Raw genomic sequence first — 25065 nt, forward strand, 5'->3', positions numbered from 1 at the left:
AGGGCTGGAGCGGGTGGAACGGCGGCGAGGGAGCGGTGGCGATGAGGAGCGGCTCGGGAGGGCTGCGCGGAGACATAAAACGGCGGGGCGAGCGGGGCGGCGTGCCGTGCGCGCGCGGCCGGGAGCCCGGACCATGCCGGGCAATGGCAGCAGCGCGCTGCTCAACGTCTCGCAGCCGGCGCCGGGCGGCGGGGTCGGCGCGCGCCCGCGCCCCTCGTGGCTGGCCTCCACGCTCGCCTGCATCCTCATCTTCACCATCGTGGTGGACATCGTGGGCAACCTGCTGGTCATCCTGTCTGTGTACCGCAACAAGAAGCTCAGGAACGCAGGTAGGGGCGACCGGGACTTCACCCTGTCAGGACGCCTTTGCAAAGCGGGCGCCCTCCACTCCGAACAAGTTAAAAAGTCCTCTTTCTTAAGAACTGGAGACTTTGGACCATTTTTGCGTACAGCGAATGAGGCCAGCGTGTCACCTTTTCTTTAGCCTACCCATCTAAAACGTGCTTTCACAGAACAACCCGAAGTCTTCCGTCCCCAAGCAGAGCCGCCTGCCTCCCTTTACGTAGCTTTCCCTTTTTGCAGTTCACTAGACGGAGTCCCACTTGAGAACTTTCCTCAAGACGCCTTTCAAATCAAAACAACGAACTCATCCGTTGCTCGGTTTTACATAAAAGTCAGTTTTCCCAACTTTGCTAAAATATGAGAAAATACACAAGCTGGCAAAACGACAGAGCAACTGTTTTAGTCTTGTTGTCAGGCGCAGTTTTCAGGTAATAGCATTCAACTGGAAGACAGAAAAAAACCCATGCTCCAAAACATGCCTTGGAAAGCACTTTTAGTGCTGCGAGTAAACAAGTTTGCATTTCTTTTTTTTTTTTTTAATTTATTTGAGAGTGACGGACACAGAGAGAAAGACAGATAGAGGGAGAGAGAATAGGCGCGCCAGGGCTTCCAGCCTCTGCAAACGAACTCCAGACGAGTGCGCCCCCTTGTGCATCTGGCTAACGTGGGACCTGGGGAACCGAGCCTCGAACCGGGGTCCTCAGGCTTCACAGGCAAGCACTTAACCGCTAAGCCATCTCTCCAGCCCCAAGTTCGCATTTTAAAGCTACACTGGAGTGAGTAATCCCTTTACATATAATGAAAGGGCAGAACTCATTTCGTGCTGGACTTTCACTTGTATGTCTGTCTCCAGGCTGCAATGTGGACCGGTTGTTCTCTTCCACCAGCCACTAGACATTCACACCACTTGGAGTCCTTACTTGGAGACAAACTTTTGAGGCAATGGTAGGGAAAGATCCATCCGCTTAAATATTGGCTGTAAGTGATGGCTGCCCAAAATCCAAGAGTTGGGAAAAAAAAAAAGCCCCCCATGGTTTGCTTTTGTGATGCTTCAAGTAGCACACAGTGTAAGAATTAGTTAATAAGCACCTAATAATATGAGGTCAATTTGACAGGAAATTGAAAACTTCTCTTCTTAGAAGATTGGCTTAAACTAGAACTCGTGCATTTAGAGCTCAGTAATAGCGTGTTAGTCTAGTATGAATAACCCTGGGTTTGGTCTCCACCATTGCAAAAATAAAAGCAAAGTGAAAGTGAGCTGGGGATGGGGTGGTGGATGGGCTGGTGAGATGGCTCGCTAGTTACTTACGCTTGAATACCCAAGTTTAATCCTCTGTAAAAGCAAGAAGTTATGGCCAATTTCTCTAATCCCAGAGAGCTAGGAAGCAGAGACAGGAGAATGCCCATGAGGCTCATAGAGCACCAATGAACAGCAGAGTGACAACCCAGAGAGAGAAACTGCCTCAGATGTGGTGGAAAGACGTGGACAGACCTGAAAGTTGTCTTCCGACTTCCACATGCACAGTATGGCACACACATATGCATTCACACACAAACATGCAAATAACTTAAATAGTATGTTCTTTTAAATTATGAAAAGTAGAGGACATACATCCCCTCTTCGTAAGAAGAGTACCTTTCTGGGCACCAGAAACTGGGCACCAATTCTGAGCACTAACACAATGAACCAGTGGGATGTTGCAGTTACCCCTCTACAGAGGAGGGCCCAAGTATTTATGTTACTCTCACAGACTAAGTGTTGCCATTAGCAGCTGGAGCATGTGAGAAGTTCGAATCCCACAGGAACTTTCATCTAAACGTGCTCACATTATTGGAACCATTCTGCTTCGGAGGTCCTATGAAGTGCTTTCTCCTTTATTTATTAAGCAGTTTTCAGAGAGAGAGAGAGCGGCGGGGGGGGGGGGGGGCGGGGGGGGAGAAGAAGGGAGGGAGGGAGAGAGGGAGAGAGGGAGGGAGGGAGGGAAATCTAAAACATACAACATTCCTGCAGAACCTCAGTGAGCTTGTCTGCAAGTTCTCAAAGTTTCTATTTTTAGAAGTGGGACTTTTATTCTATCAAGTTCACATCTTTTGAGGCTTTCTAGAATAGATGGCCACTTAGGAAGGGGTAGAGAATGTTGATTCGAATATGCTTGGGGATATTTGTTAAAGCATTAATGATTATTCAATCCTTTAATTTCAGTTCAATTTCTTTTGCTGGCTCTAAGGATGAAACAATGGGGGAAGACTATGAGAAAAATCAGATAAGTGTTAAGGCATCATCTAAGCTTTGAGACAGTTTTGTTGTTGTTTGGAAATCTGATATAATTGCTGTGTAATTTATGCCCCTTCCTCCCCTCAAGGGAATGTGTTGGAACTTAACATCTGGGAAGAACTCACAATATTTAACCACGTGCATGGCTGAGATGTTGACCAATACAGCAGGCACTGTCTCCAAGCAACCACTCGGGTCTTAAGTGTTTGCTCTAGTCCTACCAACACGTTGATACCTAGAATAATGCTAGCACATCAGTTCTTCTGAGTGAATTTATGACATAGTGGGAGATTCCACCACCAGAGTACTAGGGTTGTATCCCTGTTACCTGCCTTCTGATTGAAGAAAACAGCCATGCTAAACCTCATTTTTCAAATTTGTCACATAGAAAGAACACTGACTCTTTTAGCGTTGCAATGGCCTGGTGAAATGATGCATAGGAAAATACTCTGGAAAAAATAAAGCAAACAATGTTAGGTGTGTATTTGGGGTTTATTTTATTTTAATATTTTTAGCTTACTAAAAATCATTGAACTATAGACAGTATTTGCACATTTTCCATATGTACATTGTATGTAAAGAAGTGGATTTGAGTAGAACATATACCAACCCTAAACCCTACTGAAAATACCAACCTGGTCTCAGTGTTTTACCAGTTATTAGCAAATTGCAGCCAGTGTTGTCTTTGTCTGTACCCATTTCTCAGTCAATGATGGCCAAATCCAACACATTTTCTGTAACCTTGTTCCATTTACACTGTCAGTTTGTCTTGGTTTCAGTGAAATAATCCTGATGGAACTCTTGCCATTCTATGAACCCTATTCTGGCTTCTCCCTCTACTCTTCTTCCATTCCCTGTCTTTCTCTTCTCTTTTCCTTCCCTTCTCTCTCATCTGTTTCTTACCTCTTCACCTCTCTTATCCTTTAATCGCAGCAATTGGATTCTACCTCAGTAGACATCACAGTTGTTTTCCTGCTTACAAACTGTGTCTGTTACATATCATCAAAAAGAGACAGTTCTGAGCTTAAATCTGCTATAGATTCATTTGTGAATTCCTATATTTGATCTTAGCTAGAAGGCTGAGAAGTTATCATCGAATTTCTTAAGATAATATTTTATATGGTACTATGGGTCTTACACTGGCTGAAAGAATACATTGTTGTGGCACCACCCAGGACTAGTGAGCCCATGGAAGCCATCTGCTTTGCTCTGAGTTCCAATCCCCTTTGTGGGAATGGGACAGGGTGAGGAACAAGGGAGTGCCTCCATTACTGCCTGAGGAATATCAAGAAAAGGACTCAGAGGAAATACAGGTGATGGAGTATGGGTCTTATGTCAGAGATGGGGTAAAAGCAGGTGGAGTCAGCCCTATATATCCCCAGATTCCACACGCACAAACTCAACTGAGGATGAGAAGATTCAGGCAAGCATAAACTTTTGTGACTCTTTCATAAACTGCACATTATGAACTATGTGTACAGCATTTACTTTTTTTTAATATTCTTGATTCAGGTCTTAGATTGTTAGGCTCAAAAGATCCTCCCACCTCCTAGGAGTATCTGGCACAGGAGCTGGTGGCTGGCTTCACATATACATTGTGTTATGTATAATAAATAATCTATAGATGATTTCAAGTATATGGGAGGATATGCACAGTTTTATGCACATGCAATGCCATTTGATATAAGGGACTTCTGCACCTATGAATTTGGATACCACAGGGATTCTAGAACAAATACTTGGTGTCTACCAATGTACCACTGTGTAGGGTAGGATACCAAGAGATAGCTTCTTTCTCCATATGCAGCTTGCCATCCGTCACATATTCCTACATCTGGGACAATCATATCAGACAGAGAAGAGCATATGGAGCGTGTAGAGAGCATAGACCCAGATTCTGTGCCCCAGGACCTTCTGTCCTGATTCTAGATAACTCCTCTCCTCTAGGCTGTGTCATTTCAGCATATTGGCTCAGTAGTGGAAAACCTCTATGGTTCTTTCCATTTCTAATGTCTTTTGACTCTCAATACTACTAAACTCATTACACAGTTGGAATTTATAATTAACTACCGATGTGCAGGATTGTGGATACACTATCATATACATTTGCAAGAGCAAGCATCTTTCATCGAGGAAAGTTTGCCCTTGGTAAAGAGTGTTAACTTGTTCTAACCTAGCTGGGTAACCTCTCATATCTCTCTTTCTCTATTGGGAAAACAATCTCTTAATGGCACCTGCTTTCTCTGCTTTACTTTCCAAGGAAATTTATGAGTTTAAAACTCCCCATGCTCTTTTCCCACTTAACAGGCTAGGAAATAACCAAACACCCAGCATATTCCAAGCTTGCTTTGGTGGGGATGCTATTTGGGACATATGTTGGTTCTCATAAGTGTAATATAATGATCTGGGAAATCAATTTATGAGCCAGTGAGTGATGTGTGTACAAAAGAGTGATTCTCCTGATAGAGCTAATTTTCCTGCCTTTGGTTGTGTGGAAGTGAGAGATTAGAACTGCAGTTATAACCAGGTGTGGTGGTGCATGCCTTTCAACCCAGCACTCAGGAGGCAGAGGTAGGAGGATTGCTGTGAGTTTGAGGCCACTCTAAGACTACATAGTGAATTCCAGGCCAACCTGAGGTAGAGTGAGACCCTACCTCAACAAACAAAACAAAACAAAAGAAACAAAGAACTGTAGTTATGCTAACAAAACTTTAACAAAGACACTAGACCCAGTTGGTACTTTAAACACAAGTTTCTATTGTGTAAGCCTTTACCAGGGAGACAGCATGACCCTGAGTCTCCTCCCTATCTATGCAGCTGCACCCTGATTATGTTGTCTTGTTAGTGCAGCTATAGGTACAAATACTCCTAAACAAACAGCTTTCTGTTCTAAATTTGTACTTTCTTATCATGGAGTTATTGCTAAGGAATTTTCTATTTGTGCCCCCAAATCATGTATTCATAGAAACTTGTAACCCACCAGTAGTATAAAGAGTTCCAGGTGATGTCAGACTGCCTGCCATAAATTCTATAAAACCTCTGAGCTATCAGAAGTCAGTACTCAGGTTTTGGAAGTTATTCCTTAAGTCCACGAATAACTTTTCAGATTCTCCATTCTGTCTCTGGTGTCATGTCTGTGTGACTCAGTTTCTTGTCTTTGGTTGGGTAGAAGTGAGATATTAGAACTGTAGTGACCCAGACATGATGTGTGGAGGCAGGGCAGCCTATATGCTTGTGGCTACTCAGCTTGTGACAGTGCTCATGAAGACAGCAGCAGGGCTGACTCCTTCATGACAGTGAGCACATTGCTGTCAGAAGGTGCTCCAAGGAAGACTGTGGGTAAGCCCTTCACCATGTTAGGAGCATGAGTGGGTTAAAGGACCAAATGCTCTCTAGCAACTGACTCAGGATAGTCTACACTCACATCATAAAAGTGGCTCATCTCATGGTTTTCTAGTGATTTAGAGACCAGTGCTTTGTAGGATCACTGAAAACTAAACCAGAAAACAAAATAAGATATACATGCCTGAGACAATTTTACAAATATCAAAATAATTTTAAGCATGTATGTTAGATAATACTTTAAAAATATTTTATTTATTTATTTATTTATTTATTTATTTATTTATTTATTTATTTATTTGAGAGAGACAGAGAGAATGTTATGTGGGTACTAGGGAATCATTTCTGGGTCCTTTGACTTTTCCAGCAAGTGCCTTAACTTCTAAGACATATCTCTCCATCCCAGATAATACTTTAAAAATATTTTATTTTAATTATTTGAGAGGGAGACAGAGATCAAAAAAGGAAGAGAGAGAGAGAGGGGGGGGAGGGGGGGGAGAATGGGCACCCCAGGGCCTGTATCCACTGCAAACAAACTCCAAATGCATGCATCACCTTGTGCAGCTGGCTTACATGGGTACTGGGGAATCAAACTTGGGTCCTTTGGCTTTGCAGGCAAGTACCTTAACTGCTAAGCCATCTCTCCATCCCTAAGTAATACTTTATTCTTTCAGAAATTTTCTTCATAAAAGCCAATTTTTCCCTTTGTATTAGTTCCTTAAATGATATGGTGGAGATTGCTTATAAGGTAATTAAAATATTGAAGCATAGTTTCTGGGATTTAGACATTGGAAGAAATGTTAGTATTTCTCAACAGGCCAATAAAGTGTTTTAAGGCATCACAAATCTAAACTTTTTGTGATAATACTTTCACCTCATTCTTATTGTTCTAGTCTACAATTGATTTTGTGAACTGGTCATTATTGGGTTAATGTATCTACTTAAAAAACAAAGAGTGCTTTGCCCACAAAGCAAGCCCATCCCAATGATTACATGTAACCCGACAGTTTTTTTCATTTACATATGGATTTGTGTTTGAAACATTTTTAAGCTTGAGGAAATTAAAGTATGAAACTGGTTCAGTTGTACTTCCTGGCATATATTTTATACAGAGGATTTGGTCTAATTTTGGTCATTTAGAAAGCATAAAAATAACCTTTTCTCATGTAAATATAATGCTTTGTAACTGTATACTTAGTGCAATGTGAAGTTCTCAAGACACACTTCAATAGTTTGTATTATTTCTTCAAAGAACAACTTTTTTAAATCAAATAAGACAACTAGAAGCACAAATTCATCATAAGGAGATATGTAATCAGTACTTATTAGCTTATACCAAAATCAACACCGTGTGACATAATGCAAGGAACATAAGAATTAAGGTCAGAAGAACCAAGTTACATCATCACTGCATGCCTTTATGTTTGGTACTCAGTAACTCTGGACCTCAGTTTATTCAACTGTTGAATAGAGTTAATGGTGTTATCCCACAGGTTAACCTAGGAAGATACAATTTGTATCACAGTCTACTTACTCATGTGGTCATATAGCCCATCCGTTATCCATTTACTTACCTATCATTTTGGAATTATATAGTACTATACAAATAATGATATTATATTACTCTTATGCATTCAGAGATTAGTTCTGTTTAGGTTCCTTTTATTCCTTTAATGTTCATTTGTTTCTAGTACTTTTGAAAACAAATTAAAATTAAATAACTAAATGCTCATTTACTTTTAGTATTTTTGAAAACAAATAAAAAGTGTGAACTGGTAGAAAGAGAACTCAGCCAGACACTGAAGGTCTAGAATCTGTACTAGTCAATTTTCTCATCACTGTGACAAAATGTCTGATGGAAACAGCTTAAGGGAGGAAATATTTGTTTTGGTTCATGGTTTCAGAGACTACCTTCTATGATTTTCTGTCCCATGTGCTTGAGCAGAGCATTATGGCAGTGGGAGCATGTATTAGAGGAGAGTTGTTCACTTAATGGCTGAGCAAGAAACAGAGACAGGAGGTGGCCAGGAATAACATACTGTAAGCACTTTTTCCTCTAGCTTGTCCTCATCTTCAAAAGTTTCTAGAACTTCCCAAAATAGTACCATTAGTTGGACATCAAGCTTTCAAAACATGAGCCTGTGGGAAATAGTTCAAATTCAAATCATAACAGAATCTAATGCTCATTTGTAACATTATGTGAATTAAAACTTTCTGATGCTCAGCTATCCCTTTTGTAATAACAATTATCTCCCCATAGTAGACAGACTTGAGATTTAGAGAGTAATTATTTTATTATTTGTGTTATGCCTTAATTCTAAATGAGTCATCTGGAGAAGTTATAGTAGCCTCCTTAGACAAATGTAGCTGAAACAATTATAGCATTGCTTCTACTGTGAAAATGTGAACAATGATTTCTAGCTGACAAGGTCCATGCTTTATATAATTTCTAATCTGATAGATTTTGTGCAGGTTCTAATCTCATTTACCCCATATAGGTTTATATATTTTTCCAAAAAATTTCACAGGTCTTTTAGGGTTTCTAGGCTATCAAATATATATTTAGAGAATATATCTTTATTTCTCTGTGTGTGTGGGTGTGTGTGCATGTTTGTGTGTGCATGTGCATATGAAGCATGGAGGAAAATCCCCAGTGTGATCTCCAGGGACAACATCCATCTGTTTGAGATAGGAACTCTCATTGGCATGGAGCTCAGTAATTACACTAAACTATCTGACCAGTGAACCCCAGAGATTCTCCTCTTTACATCAGCCCAGCACTGAGATTATACACATGCACCACTATGCCCATTATTTTATGGATATTGACTCAGGTCCTGATGCTTATAAGGCAAACACTTTCCTGACTGAGCCATCACCCCAACCCCAGTGGATATTTCTTAAAGATAGATTTGTGCTGTGCAGAAAGCTGCATGCTATCATCAGTCCATCTACTTTTCTTCATAAAGGTGGTCCCTTAATCACTCCCTAAATTTCTTACCTCTCAAACAGGTTAAACTAGCATGTTGACATTCCACCATAGGTATAATATCTCAGAAACTTTCAATAAATTTAATAGTGCTGCAGATGAGAATGAAGCTTGTATATTTTTTTGAGGGGGTAAGGTACTTAAGCTCTCTTCCAGAGAGCTGCGTAGCTCTAGCTGTCACACTGTAAGAGCTGGCCTCAGAGGAATATTATTGAATATTATTCAGGTTACTGCAGGTAATTTCATTTGTTAAGCCTAGGGTTTAAAAGCTGCTTACCTGCTTTGATACTGAGCAGTGTTTATGCTGATTGAGTTGAATAGTCATTTGAATGAATAATCATTGCATTCCAATAATGCAGGATAGAATATGGTTGTTCAGTAACTCCTTGATGATTTATCAGTGACAATGTGCTAAACTTGTAGAAATCATGGCACCTACTTTCAAAAAGATTTATTTCTGTCCAGGTATTTTAAAGGTTTTCTTCTTTTTACTTTCAAATAAAAGTAAGATGATCATTGAATTGGAGATTATTACATTAAGTGAAGTAAACCAGGAAGACATATAAGATGGATGGGGACAGGTAAAGCAATGGCACTAAGTTACAGTTAGATAAAAATAAGTTCAAAGGGTGCTAGTGCACATGAAATAACTGTAGATAGACTGTGTACTGTATATCTCAAAAACCTTCTCCAAAAAGGTTTTGAAAATTTATACAAAAAGAGAAATTATAAATCTTTGGGAAGATAGATACATTTTATCTGGTTCAGTTTACACATTACACTATGTGTGTATGTGTATGTGTGTATGTTGCTCTACTGTTATGTACAGTTTTTATTTTTCATGTAGAAACTAAAACACATTTAAACACATAAAAATGAAACAAAGCATATGAAGGTAGAAAAATAGAAACATGTTACTATCACAGGAAACCTTTCAGGAGGAGTCTGAATGTCAGTTGGTAAGGTTGCTGGAGCATAGGGTAGTTGTGAGAAGTTTTAAAAGCTGTTACTCCAAGGTGATGGGTACCATAGATGCTAACTATGGAAATATGAAAAATTAGCCATATGTGAAAATAGAATTAAGGAGAGGCTTCAAAAGTATCAGTCACCAATACAGATGACACACAGCAATGTGATCCTCGTACAGTGACCCCATGTCTTTTTGGGGAAAGTGATGCAGACTGAAAGACAACTGTTAGAGATGGGTGAATTAAATGCTAGCCTGTTTACTCAAATTTGTATTGATCTACTCATGTAGCTATTCAATGGCAGGCCCTAACATCATGACATCAAAATAAAAGAGAGACTGATTGAGATGGGGAGGGGATATGATGGAGAATGGAGTTTCAAAGGGGAGAGTGGGGGGAGCTAGGGTGTTACCATGGAATATTTTTTATAATCATGGAAGTTGTTAATAAAAATTTGAAAAAAATTAGTTTTTCCTCATCTAAGATTTTCTTTACATCTAGGATGACAAAACCCTTGTTGATCCTAAAAGGGATAATGTATGATCATCTTTCAGGTATTCACCTCTTTGTCTTTATTTATGCACCTGTGGGCACCTCCTGGGTCCCAGGCTTAGAATAAGGGGTTTGAAACAGTTCTGTGGCATGGAAAACTGTTCCATGTAATTTGGTTTTAGTTTACACTGTCATGTTTACCTTTAAGAGTTTGTGTGGCACTTAGTTTTAATTGCATTTTTGCCTTCTATTACTTATTCCAATTATTCATCATTTATTGTGCCCTCTACTTGAGTTTGAAATTTTTGCACTTTTATGTTATGTGAGTGTGTATGCATGTGTGTGCACATGTGTGTCAAGATTGGATTTTATTTGCTATTTTAGAAATGAAGAATTTCTTATATGTGGAAAATGAGTCCTATAATAGGCTCACATCTTAGATCTATGTCCTATAAACACTGTAGCCACTGAAGTCAGATGTCGTGGGATAAGACGCTGGTCCTGCCATCCTATATGCGACATTGGGCAAGCTGCTTTACATTTTTAGTTTCAACATGTATCAATTTGGGACACTACTCGTGTTGCATAAGTTAAAAGGATTGGTAAACTTCAGTACTAAGTACACATAACATTCCAGCATGTACAATAAGTTATTTATAATATTTGGTATGGAATTTTAACAGCTTAATATATTTATTTTAAAATATTGAATTGTAGTTTATTTCAGTATAATACATGGATTTATTGACATAATATATTTACATTAATTATGATCATATAAGTTATATGATATATTTGAATTTATTTTATCAATTATAATTATTTTTCTATCATATCAAACAGAGATAGATTAAACACATTCACCTCTATAAGTTGCACACTGAGGTAGATCAAAGTCACATAGCAGATTTAATTGAGTCATTATATTTTATTTGTTGGCATGTTTATTTATTTGATAAAAATTGGGAAAAAATTTTGAGTTTAGTTTTTCCTGAGCAATCACTTTACAAACATCACATTTGTCATTTTTCATCTTTAATTGATTTTTTTGCTTTGAAAACAATTGAAACATTTAAAACATTTATTTAGTAACATATTTTCATAAGCTGTACTATAAGATGACATGTTACCATAAAATTTATCTTATTACCCTAAAAGAATCAAAATGTGTTAGTAACACTGGGTTACTGTGTACCTGATCCTTTCTTTTTTCTTTCTCTCTTTTTTTTCTTTTTGAGTAGAAACTTTTTATGGACACATTATATGTTGGTACCACTATTTCTCTCCTCCCTGCCCTCACTCCACTGAGGGCCCTCTTCAGAGAGACTATGAGTATTCATTATGTAGTTGTGGCTTATTAGTTGTGAAAGCAGCAATCAGTCATTGTGAGGAGGGCTGTGTCTCTTGGTAACCAGCCTATGGCTCTTACATTCTTCCTGCCTTCTTTTCCTCAAATGTCCCTAGGCCTTGCTGGGTGTGCTTTAAGTCTACTTTAGTGCTAACTTCCCAGCAGCTTCTGGATTCCTGCTTCCGTGAGTTTTGGGTATTCTCAGTGTCTGATTCAGGCTCACCTTAGAAGCAGCACACTTGCTCATCTTGCCAGTTATTTTTAATGTAGAATACAATATTTAATAATTCCAGGTAATTCACAGTCTGTAAGCACATTAATAGTCAAATTCTGAAAAATTTAAAAATGAATATTATGAAAATCTTGTTTCACTCCTTTCATTGTTTCCTTCCTTCTTTTGGCTGCCATTTGATTTTTAAAAATATATTATTTATTTATTTATCTATTTGAGAGAGAGAGAGAGGCAGAGAGAGAGAGAGAGAGATTGAGAGAGAGAGAGAGAGAGAGAGAGAAAGAATGGGCACACCAGGGCCTCCAGCCACTTAAAACAAACTCCAGATGCATGCATCCTCTTGTGCATCTGGCTTATATGGGTCCTGGGGAATCGAACTGAAGTCCATGGGCTTTGCAGGTGAGCACCTTAACTGCTAAGCCATCTTCTTCAGCCCGCCATTGATTTTTTTAAAATTTATTGTTCATTTTTATTTATTTATTTATTTGAGAGCGACAGACAGAGAAAGAGGCAGATAGAGACAGAGAATGGGCGCGCCAGGGCCTCCAGCCACTACAAATGAACTCCAGATGTGTGCGCCCCCTTGTGCATCCGGCTAACATGGGTCCTGGGGAATTGAGCCTTGAACCGGGGTCCTTAGGCTTCACAGGCAAGCGCTTAACCACTAAACCATTTCTCCAGCCCCCGCCATTGGTTTTTTTATGACTTAAACAAATGTCACAAATGGACAGTTTGTAATTGAAAAACATAATAAAGCTGGCAAATTAATTTCCTATAACTAGGAAATATATATATTCATATAACAGTATCCCCTGCTAGTATACAATATTGTTGGCTATTTTCTACCAGCAGCTTATGTAGAGCTTTTCAGCACTTTACAGGCTAACTATCCAGATTAAGCCCAATGTCTTCATATTCTGTGTTGGCAGCATGTGTGTCTTCAACAATAGGATCTTACCTTTTACCTCAGGTGGGTAATCAAGTGCTTTAACCAAAGCCTGTCTTGTTTTGGGGTCTCATAGTTCTCTCCCATCAACCGCTCAATGTGGGTTGTAACTGATTTCTGGTACTGGGAGTTATAGGCCAGAGACAAATGTTTTAGGGTTAGGCGTCATCCCTCCTTCTCTAGGGCCCTTCTTATCAGATGTTCCCCACATACTCCAAATGAGGGTTATATGTTTTAGTCTGCTTTTTAGGAAGAGAGTTTTTATGGTACCAATTCCTTTGGATTTACTTTTTCATGTATCTCTCCTCAGTCTTCCTTTCTTCTTCCACCAAATACCTCCATCCCTATTATCTGTCCCTTTAGTTGTCTGTCAGGTATGCCTGCAACACAAGCTCTTCCGGGTAGCAGACCGATGATGAGGGGGAACATACATCATTTATCTCTCTGGACTTGTGTGAATTTGCTTACTATGATTTGTTCCAAGACCATTCATTTTCCTACAATTTCATTACACCATTTATTACTGCTGAGTAGAATTCCATTCTCTATATGTACCACATCTTCATCATCCATTTGTCAAGTGATGGGTACCTGGGTTGATTCCAGTTCTTAGCTATTGTGAATTGAGCAGCAGTAAACATGGTTGAGCAAATATCTCTGCAGTGAAGAGTGGAGGCTTTAGGATAGATGTCCAGTAGAGGAATGGCTGGGTCAGCTGATAGCTCTATTTTCATCTTTCCCAGGAGTCTCCATATTGATTTCCATAGTGATTTTACACATTTGCACTCTCACCAGTAATGAATGATGAGTCCTCTTTCCCTACATCCTTGCCAATATTAGTTGGTTGGTATATATATACATATACATATACATATACATGTACATGTATATGTATATGTATATAATTTACTTATTTGAGAGACAGAAAAAGAGAGAGAGAGAGAGAGAGAGAGAGTATGTGTGTGTGTGAGAGAGAATGGTCATGCCAGGGCCTCTAGACACTGCAAATGAACTCCAGATGCATGCACGCCCAGGTGCATCTGGCTTACATGTGTCCTGGAGAATTGAACTGGGATCCTTTGGCTTTGCAGACAAACACCTTAACTGCTAAACTATCTCTCCAGCCCGTTGGTTGATTTTTTTAAAATTATTGCCATCCTCACTGGATTAAGGTACATATGCTTTAAATAAAATATGGAGCATTCTATTGAGATGGGGAGGGGATATGATGGAAAATGGAATTTCAAAGGGGAAAGTTGTGGGGGAGAGGGAGGGTATTACCATGGGATTTTTTATAATCATGGAAAATGTTAATAAAAATTGAGAAAAAATTTAAAAAAATATGGAGCATTTCTAATCAGAGACAATAAGTTAGAATACAAGGAAAAGGGACATACTTGGGGATTGTTTCAGAAACCATAACCAGCTTTTTGTTTCTTGCCAGCCATGTTCTACTGCCTAGACACCATTCCCTTAGCTGATCAATCTGAGTTCATGTACTATAAGTTTTTTTCTACCATGGAGCTAGGAATGTAGCTCAGTTCAGTGCTTGCCTATCATGTATGGAGCCCTGAGTTCAATTCCCAGTACCAAATAAACCAGGTGTGGTTGTGCAGGTCTACAATCCCAACACTCACGAGGTTGAGGCAGGAGGGTCTACAGTTCAAGGTCATCTTCAACAGCAAGTTTGAGGCTATCCAGCTACATAAGACTTTATTTAAAAAAGAAAAACAACAAAGAAACTTTCTACTTGTAATTCTTATAACTATATATAGGTATGCATGTGTGAGCCTTTGTTACATACTGGATATGTACCCACCCACACAAGTTTCACAAGTACTTAAAAATCTAAGTTTCCCTCACAGCTGTCTACTTTACTATATCATGAAATCATGAGTGGAGAAATGGATATATTGAAATAGGTTTAGGAGGAAAACCTATTCAACCATATATATATATATATATATATATATAATGAGACAGTACTATGTATCATCTGATATTAAACTGCTTGAACTCTTCTTATTCTGTTCTGTGGTATGCATTATCTATCTATCTATCTATCTATCTATCTATCTATCTATCTATATATATATTTGATTTTGTAGAAAATGATTATATCATTTATTTCATACAGTTTAGATATTTAATCTTTTTTTATTTATTTGAGAGAGAGAGAGAGAGAAGAGATTTATCTGAGCTATATAGAGAGAATGGGCATACCAGGGCCTCCAGTCACTGCAAACGAACTCCAGATGCATGTGCTGTTTTGTGGTGTGCATAATATATTAATACAGCTGTGAAGATACTCTGTTCCTCTGTAGCAGCAGAGGAAGATGGGGGAGTGGGGACAGAGTGAAGCAGAGACTAGGAAGACAAATGGGGCCAAGGAGGCAAGAGGAAGAAAGTTTTAGAGTCAGGCAGTGTATGCCAAGTAGTGTGTCATGTGCAGTAGAGAATGTAGGCAGTGTACAAGAATTGTGTGTTCTATGTTCAGGGTAGGATATGGGTAATGTCCAGATAATAGGGAAAAGGGGGATACAAATGGAGTAGATAGAAACAGAGCCATTGCTGTGGACAGTTTTCCCTGCATGTTATAAGGAAGGAAGAAGCCAGTTGGCAGTGGAGACAGGAGGATATAAGAAAGCTTAGTTGTGGGATTTTCCCATCTCTGAAGACCTTCTTGTTTATAGGAGCTCTGTTTTCTTTTCCTTTTTTAAAGCTATATAATAAAACCTGTCTAACCTGAAAAAATAGCAGAGATGCTTCTTATTACAGGGGTAATGGGAGAAGCTTCTCAGTCATGGCTTTCTGTATCTCCCAGAGGAGGGACACTCTGTAAGGCAGAACATGTGTTTTCCATCACAAGGGAGCAGAACTAGGGACAAAATATGCATCCAGAGCCAAATACATGACTTAGACTTCACCAAACATTCATCATTATTGTGATGATCTTGATTTATTTCATGGTAAGAGATCAGGACTGCAAGAAGCTCTGTCCTTCCCAAGATCAGTTTCTCAAGTCACATAGCCAAGATCTGAACCCATATGTAAGCTTTTGTTTCTAAAATTATACTTCATGCTGCCTCTAATAATCTATAAAGACAAAACTCAAGCAGTCTTTGTAATAACTTCAAGGATGTCAAATGTTGCCACTGGGCTTTGATGTCCCAATAGAAGGAATAAAGTTCTTTTGCACAGCCGCAAGATATTCCTTCTCTGCCTTCAGCATCTCAGCTTTCCATTGCCATAGCACAGAGTCTTGTTATATAAGGTAGGGTGAGAATGGATTATTCATTGTACCAGACTTCTGAAATCTGATCCTATGAATCTTCTCTGTAAAATCAAAACAAAAACATGTTTCCAAGAATGTCTAAAATGGGCCCTTACCATTTTGATGCTGAAGTTCAGACAATTACAAAGCATCTTTAGGAGCTGGAGAAATAGCTTAGTGGTTAAGCATTTTTGCTGTGCAAACATGGGGACCTGAGAGGTCATGCGCCTGAGTTGAAATCTTCAGAATTCATATTAAACAGCATCTGTAACTCCAGTCTATTAGGGAAGCAGAGACCTGAGGATCTCAGGAGTTTGTTAAAAACAAAACAAACTCCTTGGAGAGATGGCTCAGTGGTTAAGCGCTTGCTTGTGAAGCCTAAGGATCCTGGTTTGAGGCTCAATTCCCCAGGGCCCATGTTAGCCAGATGCACAAGGGGGTGCACGTGTCTGGAGTTCGTTTGCAGTGGCTGAAGGCCCTGGTATACCCATTCTCTCTCTCTCCTTCTTTCTCTCTGTGTCTGTCACTATCAAATAAATAAATAAAAATTAACAGAAAAAGAAAACAAATCAAACAATCTGGCAAGCTCTGGAAACAGAAAGAGGCCCAAGCTCAAACAAGAACAGAGTGCACAACACCTAGCATTCCTCACCAGCCATCATTTGCAGGTGTATGGAGGGCCACATACTAGTGCATACAACATATACAAAAATTGTGGCCTCATCAAGCCATCCACAATATTACTGTTACTTGAGGCAAGAAGACTGGCCTTTTATATTCTAGTATCAGTCAATGGTCATTGAGGGCAGGTACTCTTTGGAGAAAGACTCAGCTGTGACCTCATTAGAAACGTCCTCACAAACACTGGGGATAAGCAGACTTCAGACAGGAATCAGCAGCATCTGCAACAAAGGCCTGTGAAACAAGGCAGGCAAACAGAAGCAGCCTGCAGACCAGGCGTGTCTATGGATGGCTTCTACAGCCAGCATTTTGAAGAGAGCACACAGAAGAAAATGCGCTCTCTTCAGGTTGTATCATTGTACAGGTTCATTTATCACCAAATTAAGAACAGGATGGCTAAAGGTATAGAAACATGATTGATGAGAACCTTAAACTCAAGGCCCATCACTGCATAGTGTCAGAGGGTCGCAAATTTCTCAATGTTACTCAAAATGGTATAGAAGTCTTCATCCAGGTGTAAGTAAGTCAGTGCACAGCTTAGAGAGTATGGCATTTTAAAATAATACAATGCTGGGCTGGAGAAATGGCTTAGTGGTTAAGCACTTGCCTGTGAAACCTAAGCACCCTGGTTCGAAGCTTGATTCCCCAGGACCCACGTTAGCCAGATGCACAAGGGGGTGCATGCATCTGACATTCGGTTGCATTGGAGGCCCTGGCATGCCCATTCTCTCCCTCCCCCCCCCTCTCTCTACCTGACTCTTTCTCTCTCTCTGTCGCTCTCAAATAAATAAATAAAAATGAACAAAAATTTAAAAATAAAATAATACAATGAAAATGACTAATAAGCCATACGAATGTGAACAGGATGAGGAATTTGTGTAGTGTCATCTAGCCGAGGTTTTCGCTGGTTCTGGGTGGGGATGCTTCTGTGCCCAGGCCCGGCTTTACACTTCTAAGCATAGAGTGTGCAGCTCATGCCTTGGTTTCATCTTTGTATCTTATACAAAATTTGTGAATTCAAGCTCACCATGACTGTACAAGGAGGGAACTCTGCACAACATGGTTTTAATTTTGTTCAATTGACACAACACAGAACCAACACCATTTACATCTTCACACCGAGACACTATATAATTCTTTTAACCACACATAACATGCAAGTAAGGGAAACCTCACAAATCTGCCTCCACCTGACACAATGCAACTAACTAGTCCTTATAAAATCATGAATACATTAACCTCTTCCCCAAAAGACAATAGTCTCTTTATCATCTTTTCACAATTTTTATTATTTATTATTACCATGGTATTTTTATTATTTATTATTTCCCCATTTGATATCCTACTATATAATTACTGCAAGGAAGGATTGATTTCTAACACATTTCACGTGGCAGGACATTAGCAGAGGAAAAGAGAAAAATGGTTAATGTGTTTGCAACTTAACCATGGTTAAGGAGAAATATTTATAATTATTTTAGTCTTCATGTCTGCAGTTGATCACACAATCATAATGGATGCTTATAAGTACTTTTTCATTCCTTACTTCATCTTCCCTCCACTCGGTGTGACTCTTCCTATTTAGGTGAATTCTGGGGCATTGACTTCCCATCAGTGTTGTGTTGCTTTAGTTTTCTAATGGCTTTCGTCATAGTATGTGGGGAATGCTGAAATACTCTAGGGATTTTTTGCCTAAATCAGGGCATCCTCTTCCAGGGTCTCATTATAACAACCACCTGCCTTCCTCTCTATAACCAAGATAAATCAGCCCAATTAAGACCATAATTCTGTCTCCTTTTTTTTTTTTTTGATTATTTACTATAATGAGGAACCCAAAGTAGACAGATTCTAATTCCAAATTCCAGTTTAATGATACTGTAGGCACATGCCATGTGGTCATTCCCTCCTTGGAAGTAAGATGTTGGACCAAAGGAGTGTGCAGTTTCAAAGGGCAGCTGACAGGTAGACCCAATGTGCTGGGGGCATCACTAGTGTAAGGTGAGAGGAAAAGCGATTATATCTACTCCTGATTTGCTGGCCAATGAATCTTGGCTATGGGATGGATGAAACTTGATATTAATCAGTCAAGTAGAGTACATGTCACATCCTGGGATATGGTTCCACAGACTCACCCAGATGGTACTGAAACTGATCCTTCAAGACCACCTACTAGCTATTCTAAGATGGGAAACATGGTAAGTCCAGTGAATTCAAATAGCATGGCCCCACTAATGTTAAATGAATTCTTAGGTAAATGGTATGAGAAATACCATCAGAAAAGGTACATCCATGCCCAAAGTATACTTGTATTCAAGTCAGAACAAAGTATCCCCATGACACTTCCTTCATAGTAACAGCAGGAGCTAAATTAAATAGAAAGAAATTCTTAGCTATTTACAGATATTATTTTACATTTCAGAATACAGTCTTATTTTTGGTGCATAGAGACTTTGACATCTGTAAAAATGGATAGATGGCCAATCTATGTAGAATAGCACAGATCTAAGAATAGAATAGAATGGGCTGTAGAAATGGCTTAGTGGTTAAGGCATTTGCCTGCAAAGCCAAAGGACCCAGGTTTGATTCCCCAGGACCCACATTATCCAGATACACAAGGGGGCGCATGCATCTGGAGTTCTGTAGTTCCTCTGCAGTGGCTGCTGGCCCTGGTGCGTCCATCCATTCTCTCTTTTTCCTCTCTCTCTCTCTTTCTCTGTCAAATAAGTAAAAACAAAATATTTTCAAAAGAATAGACGACACAACACTATATACATTCTATAATCTATGATTCAATGATTGATTTGGTAGACTTCATAAATGAAAAACATTTTTCTGTCTTCTCCACCTACACAACATGCATATATACAACACACAGCTGTGAGAACACTTCCATCTGATAACACTACCTGATCAGCGTGTCTGCACACCATCTGTGGCTTAAGGTTTTTTTTTCCTTCTCTTAACATCTCTGGAAAGAGATTAGTTAAGAGAAAATTAAGCTAATGATTTATATAATGTAATTAGTTGCACAGGAATGAAGCATAATGGCTATAACATAAATGAAGCACAGAGTCAAAACTACAAAATAAAAGGCCTATGATGTCACTTGAATTTTAATCTTAAGCTCTTTGAAAAAGAACTATACTAAGCCAATTAGCCATCATGATGTTCTGGGTAAAAATGTATTGTTTCAAAGGCACTTTAATGTATAAGTGAATATAAAATATATAGTTTTCAAGTATTAAATATTTCAAGTTAAAATTTAGCACAACTGACCAAGTTAAGAATTTAAATATTTCATTAGTAATTAAAAGTTGTTGGTAGGGAAAAATTAATTTGTTTTTGTACCTTTGGTTTGGACAAAAAAGATAATTTGCTTTTTATTGATGTATCTGATGTTCTTGAATGCTTTTTCTTAATGTCATGAGTACTATTTTACTTTATTTTTTTTGCTATAACTTTCTTGAAGGAGTAAATGACTGAAATAGGAGCTCAAGTTCAAAGCTGATTTTGTTTCAGATGTTTGGAGGTAACAATTTGATTTGTATTGCCAAGCCTGAGCAAAGTCACTGTGAGTACTGATTGAGATAGGTATGTGAGGAAGATGTACTGTGGGAGTACAGTTGAGAATGTAAGGAAAACCAATTTCCAAAGAGCCATGTGACTTTTTGCCTTGGTAGAAGGCAGAATCTATTGCTGCTGCCCCTGGCATGTGCCTCCCTCCCTATCTAGCAGCTCTTATCATTTCCTTTTCCACTAGTAATGTTCTGATTCTGTTGTAATTTTGTCTTTCTGACTTCTTTTGTCTATTCATTACTATTTCCCTACCACCCTTTCATTTAATCTGCTAATCCTTATTGAATAAAATGTTTTATAATTTAATCAAATTGAAGGTAGCACAAACAAAATAATTAAGAAGACTGCAAAAGAGCAAGGTATTTCTCCAGTTGAGCACATAGGCAAAAGCTTTGGGCATTTCCATTTATGGTGGTCTTGGAAGAATGAGAAGTACTTTAAATGTTATAGTAAGGATCCATTTGAATCAAAAGGAGTACTAAGAAACGAAGGGAAATGTGCCACAAATAAAAGAGCATACTGGTAGAACATCTCATACAATTTGACTAGATATTTTCCTATCCATTAAAAATGTGTTCAGTTCTAATATTAGTATAGAAAATTACCCTTATCCAGAATATGAAGATGGCATACTCTCAGGGAGTGCAATCTTGAAATGTAGCAAAGCATCTTATGTTCTTCATAAAATTTAAGAGAATATCTGCCTTTCCTTCTACATTGAAGGGAGGGAGCTCTATAATATGAACAACTTTTCAAGTAGCTCTGGAAACAGCACACAGGATTTGATTTGCCTCACTTAATGCTCACTACAACCCTGTCTTATATAAGAATAAAAAGAAGCTTGGTAAGTTGAAATAACTTGCCTCAGTTATATAGCTAGTAAGGTATAAAGCCAATGTTCTAATAAGCTGATGACTAGTCCCTTTTCTTTTAATTCACTCTTACATGTGGAACATTGATTTTTAACACCAGAACCTAGAGGCCCACATGAGTACTTTTGAAGAACTCCTGAAAGTAGATAGTCTGGAATTTAAGGGAGTTATGGGTAGCTTGAGAAAGACCTTGATTTGAACTTTCTCAGTTAAGATACAGGATCCCAAACAAAAGATGTCATGAAAGTATAATGTGGTACCTTGAGTGTAAAATGTCCCTGATAGCCTCTTGTGTTTGTGACTAAGCCTCATACTTATCTCCAGCTGGTGGAGCCTTTCTGGAAGAGGTGTGTCACAGAGGTGGGGATTTTTTAATCCAGCTCATCCCTTGCCAATATGAGGTAGCTCACTCTTGCTGTTTCCTTCCAGTTGATATGACAAGATGCAAGTCAGCTTTCTGCTCTTGCCATGCTTTCTGTGCCATGATGAAACCTTCCTGTTGTAGTTACCTGCACAGTGCTGGGACAAACATCACCCCAGAAGCAGTTTATGGCAGCAAGTTGTTAATTTTAGGCTTTCAGGTTCCAGGGGAAGCACCATCACAGGAGAGGTGGCATCCACATCAGAGAGAAACATTCCCAGCAGTGGCAAGCACTGACAGCCAGAGCTCAAGCCAACTTTGCACACACCTAGTAGGGCTGGGCTCAAGATCCACTCCGTGACACCTCTAGTAGGGTTCTGCCTGCTGGACATTTAAGTAGTAAGTTTTTCTTTTAAAAAATTATACTTTATTTATTTATTCATTTATTTGAGAGAGAGAAAGAAGCAGATAGAAAGAGAAAATGGGCATGCCAGAACCTTCAGCCACTGCAAACGAACTACAGATGCATGCACTACTTTGTGTACCTTGCTTTTTATGGGTACTAGGGGATCAAACCTGAGTCCTATGGTTTTGCTGGCAAGTGCCTTAACTGCTAAGCCATCTCTCCATCCCCAGAAAGTTTAATCTTAATCAAAAATACCCTAGTCTTTGGGGGAACATACATTTGTATTCAATCCGTGGCACTGTAAGCCAGAAATAAACTTTTCATTCCATAAGCAGCTTTTGGTTAGGTGTTTTATCCCAGCAGCAGGAAGCTAACTTAGACATTTAATGCTCATTTAAAGCTCAGGATAGTTTAACACAACAGAAATTAGTTTGAAAAGCAATACTTTGGGATATAGAATATTCCTAATTCTGAAGATACAGAAATTTATGAAGTGGACTTGATTTGGTAAGGGAAACATGGGGGCTTACTTGCCAACTAAGGTTTTCACTTCATTTATCATATTACCATATTTGTGGAGTCAGGTCATACAATTGTGAAATAGCACTTTGATATCTAGTTAAGAAATATAATTTATGTGGTAGATATTATCTTGAATTTTGTAAATTTGTGTCTTTTAGGAAATATATTTGTGGTGAGCCTCGCAGTTGCAGACTTGGTGGTGGCTGTTTATCCATACCCCTTGGTGCTGACATCTATATTCAGCAATGGATGGAATCTGGGATATCTACACTGTCAAGTTAGTGGATTTCTTATGGGATTGAGTGTCATTGGCTCAATATTCAATATCACTGGGATTGCTATTAACCGCTACTGCTACATCTGCCACAGTCTCAAGTATGACAAACTGTACAGTAACAAGAATTCCCTCTGCTATGTGTTCCTGATATGGATGTTGACACTTGTAGCGATTATGCCCAACCTGCAAACTGGAACACTCCAGTACGACCCAAGGGTCTACTCCTGTACATTTGCACAGTCTGTCAGTTCAGCATACACGATCGCAGTGGTGGTTTTCCATTTTATAATCCCCATGATCATAGTCATCTTTTGCTACCTGAGGATATGGATCCTGGTTCTGCAGGTGAGACGAAGGGTGAAACCAGACAACAAACCCAAACTTAAACCACAGGACTTCAGGAATTTTGTCACCATGTTTGTGGTGTTTGTACTTTTTGCCATTTGCTGGGCCCCTCTCAACTTCATCGGTCTCATTGTGGCATCAGACCCTGCCAATATGGTCCCCAGGATACCAGAGTGGCTGTTTGTGGCTAGTTACTACATGGCATATTTCAACAGTTGCCTCAATGCAATTATATATGGACTACTGAATCAAAATTTCAGAAAGGAATACCGAAGAATCATTGTCTCCTTGTGTACAGTCAAGATCTTTTTTGTGGATAGCTCTAATGGTGTAGTAGATAGGATTAAGTGCAAACCCTCTCCATTAATAACCAATAATAATATAATAAAGGTGGACTCTGTTTAAAAACAAAACAAAACATTGCTGACAAGATTCATTCTGCTGTAGCTCTTACTCCTTTTCATATCTGTTTTCTGTTGATGTCTAGAAAACAGAGTAGCTGAGAAACTTGAAAATCTTAAGTGTTGCCTCTAATTTCAGTGTTTATGTACTATCTGATTTGTGGGAAAGTCTCTAGTTCTACTCATCAAGGGAGATATGTATGTCTCAGTAGAGGAGGTTGCACTAGGATGTAGAAATAATTGAAGAGAAGAAATCATATGAAAACTCTTGTTGTAATGAGTGGTTCAGAAGCAGCACAGTTGACTCTTTTGACCCATGAGTTGAAATGAAAAATAAATTCATCTGTACTGAACATGTACAGAACTTTCTTGTCCTTATTTCTAAAACAATGCAACATTACACCTATGTATACAATATTTACAGTATAGTAGATACTATAAGTCATCGAATGATAATTTAAAGTGCTATATGTGTGTGGGTGTGGGTAGGTTATAAGCAAATACTGCCCCATTTTACATAAAGGAGCTGAACATCTGCAAATAGTCATATGCTCGAGACAGGGATGGGGTGGAGGTGCTGAAACTAGTTCCCAGCAGATACTAAGAGATTTCTTTCTATCCTTATTTTATAGAAAAAGACTTCTAATAGGAAGATTTTATATATCGCATTATTTACTTATAAGTGAGTAAAGAGAACAAAGGGGAAAAGTAAAATGAAAAGTTCATGGAGTGAAGACCTAAAAATAATCCTAAGAATGGTTCTATGACACCAGCCACAGCCACCTGTGCGTACCTTCGTGCTGGCGTATTAGTATACTGGGTAGCTCCTTTCACAGTCATAGGTATTTACCACTCTATAATATATTGCATATGTAAACGGAAATCTGTGGATACAGCAGAATTTACTGAGATGTTAATTATTTTATTTTAAAGCAGTACATAAATTCAGTGCTTTATTCATCTTTGTTATATATTTGTCTTATTGTTATTTTATATCATTGACTGGCAATTCTGAATCAATCTTCATTGATTGATTATATTAGCTACCCAACTTAGTTAAAAATTAGGAAAAGAGGAGCCATAGATGTTTAGATACTATGATCAGTATGCTGTAGACAGACCAGTGCATTTGACAGGAGAATAGTTTTAAGCTAGGTAGATACTTTGTAGATAACTCAAAACAATTCTCTTCAGTAATTCATTTAAACATTTAGTTACCACAATATAACTCTAAGCCTAGGAGAATTAGGAAAAAAATAAGTATGGAAGGACTGCATTTTGATATATGTTGTCTGTGGTTGACTCCAATGTTCGTTTAGAATTACTCTGAGGTTTGTTACCTGGAGTGCTTTGCTATAAATTACACCCATGTTTTCTGATATTTTAAATGTCTATAACAAAACTGTCACACACATG

The 25065-nt window shown here is 38.7% G+C and overlaps 1 protein-coding gene across 1 annotated transcript; it reads left to right on the forward strand.

Moving 5' to 3' along the window:
• The first annotated feature begins 133 nt into the window (after positions 1-133).
• On the forward strand, positions 134-23768 carry Mtnr1a (melatonin receptor 1A). Its single transcript, XM_004666370.2, has 2 exons — positions 134-329; positions 22785-23768. Exons 1-2 carry the CDS (start codon positions 134-136, stop codon positions 23651-23653), a joined length of 1065 nt encoding a protein of 354 aa, XP_004666427.1. The 3' UTR covers positions 23654-23768.
• Positions 23769-25065: the final 1297 nt, after the last annotated feature.

Source organism: Jaculus jaculus, chromosome 1, assembly GCF_020740685.1.
Source record: "Jaculus jaculus isolate mJacJac1 chromosome 1, mJacJac1.mat.Y.cur, whole genome shotgun sequence".
Classification (NCBI taxonomy): domain Eukaryota; kingdom Metazoa; phylum Chordata; class Mammalia; order Rodentia; family Dipodidae; genus Jaculus; species Jaculus jaculus.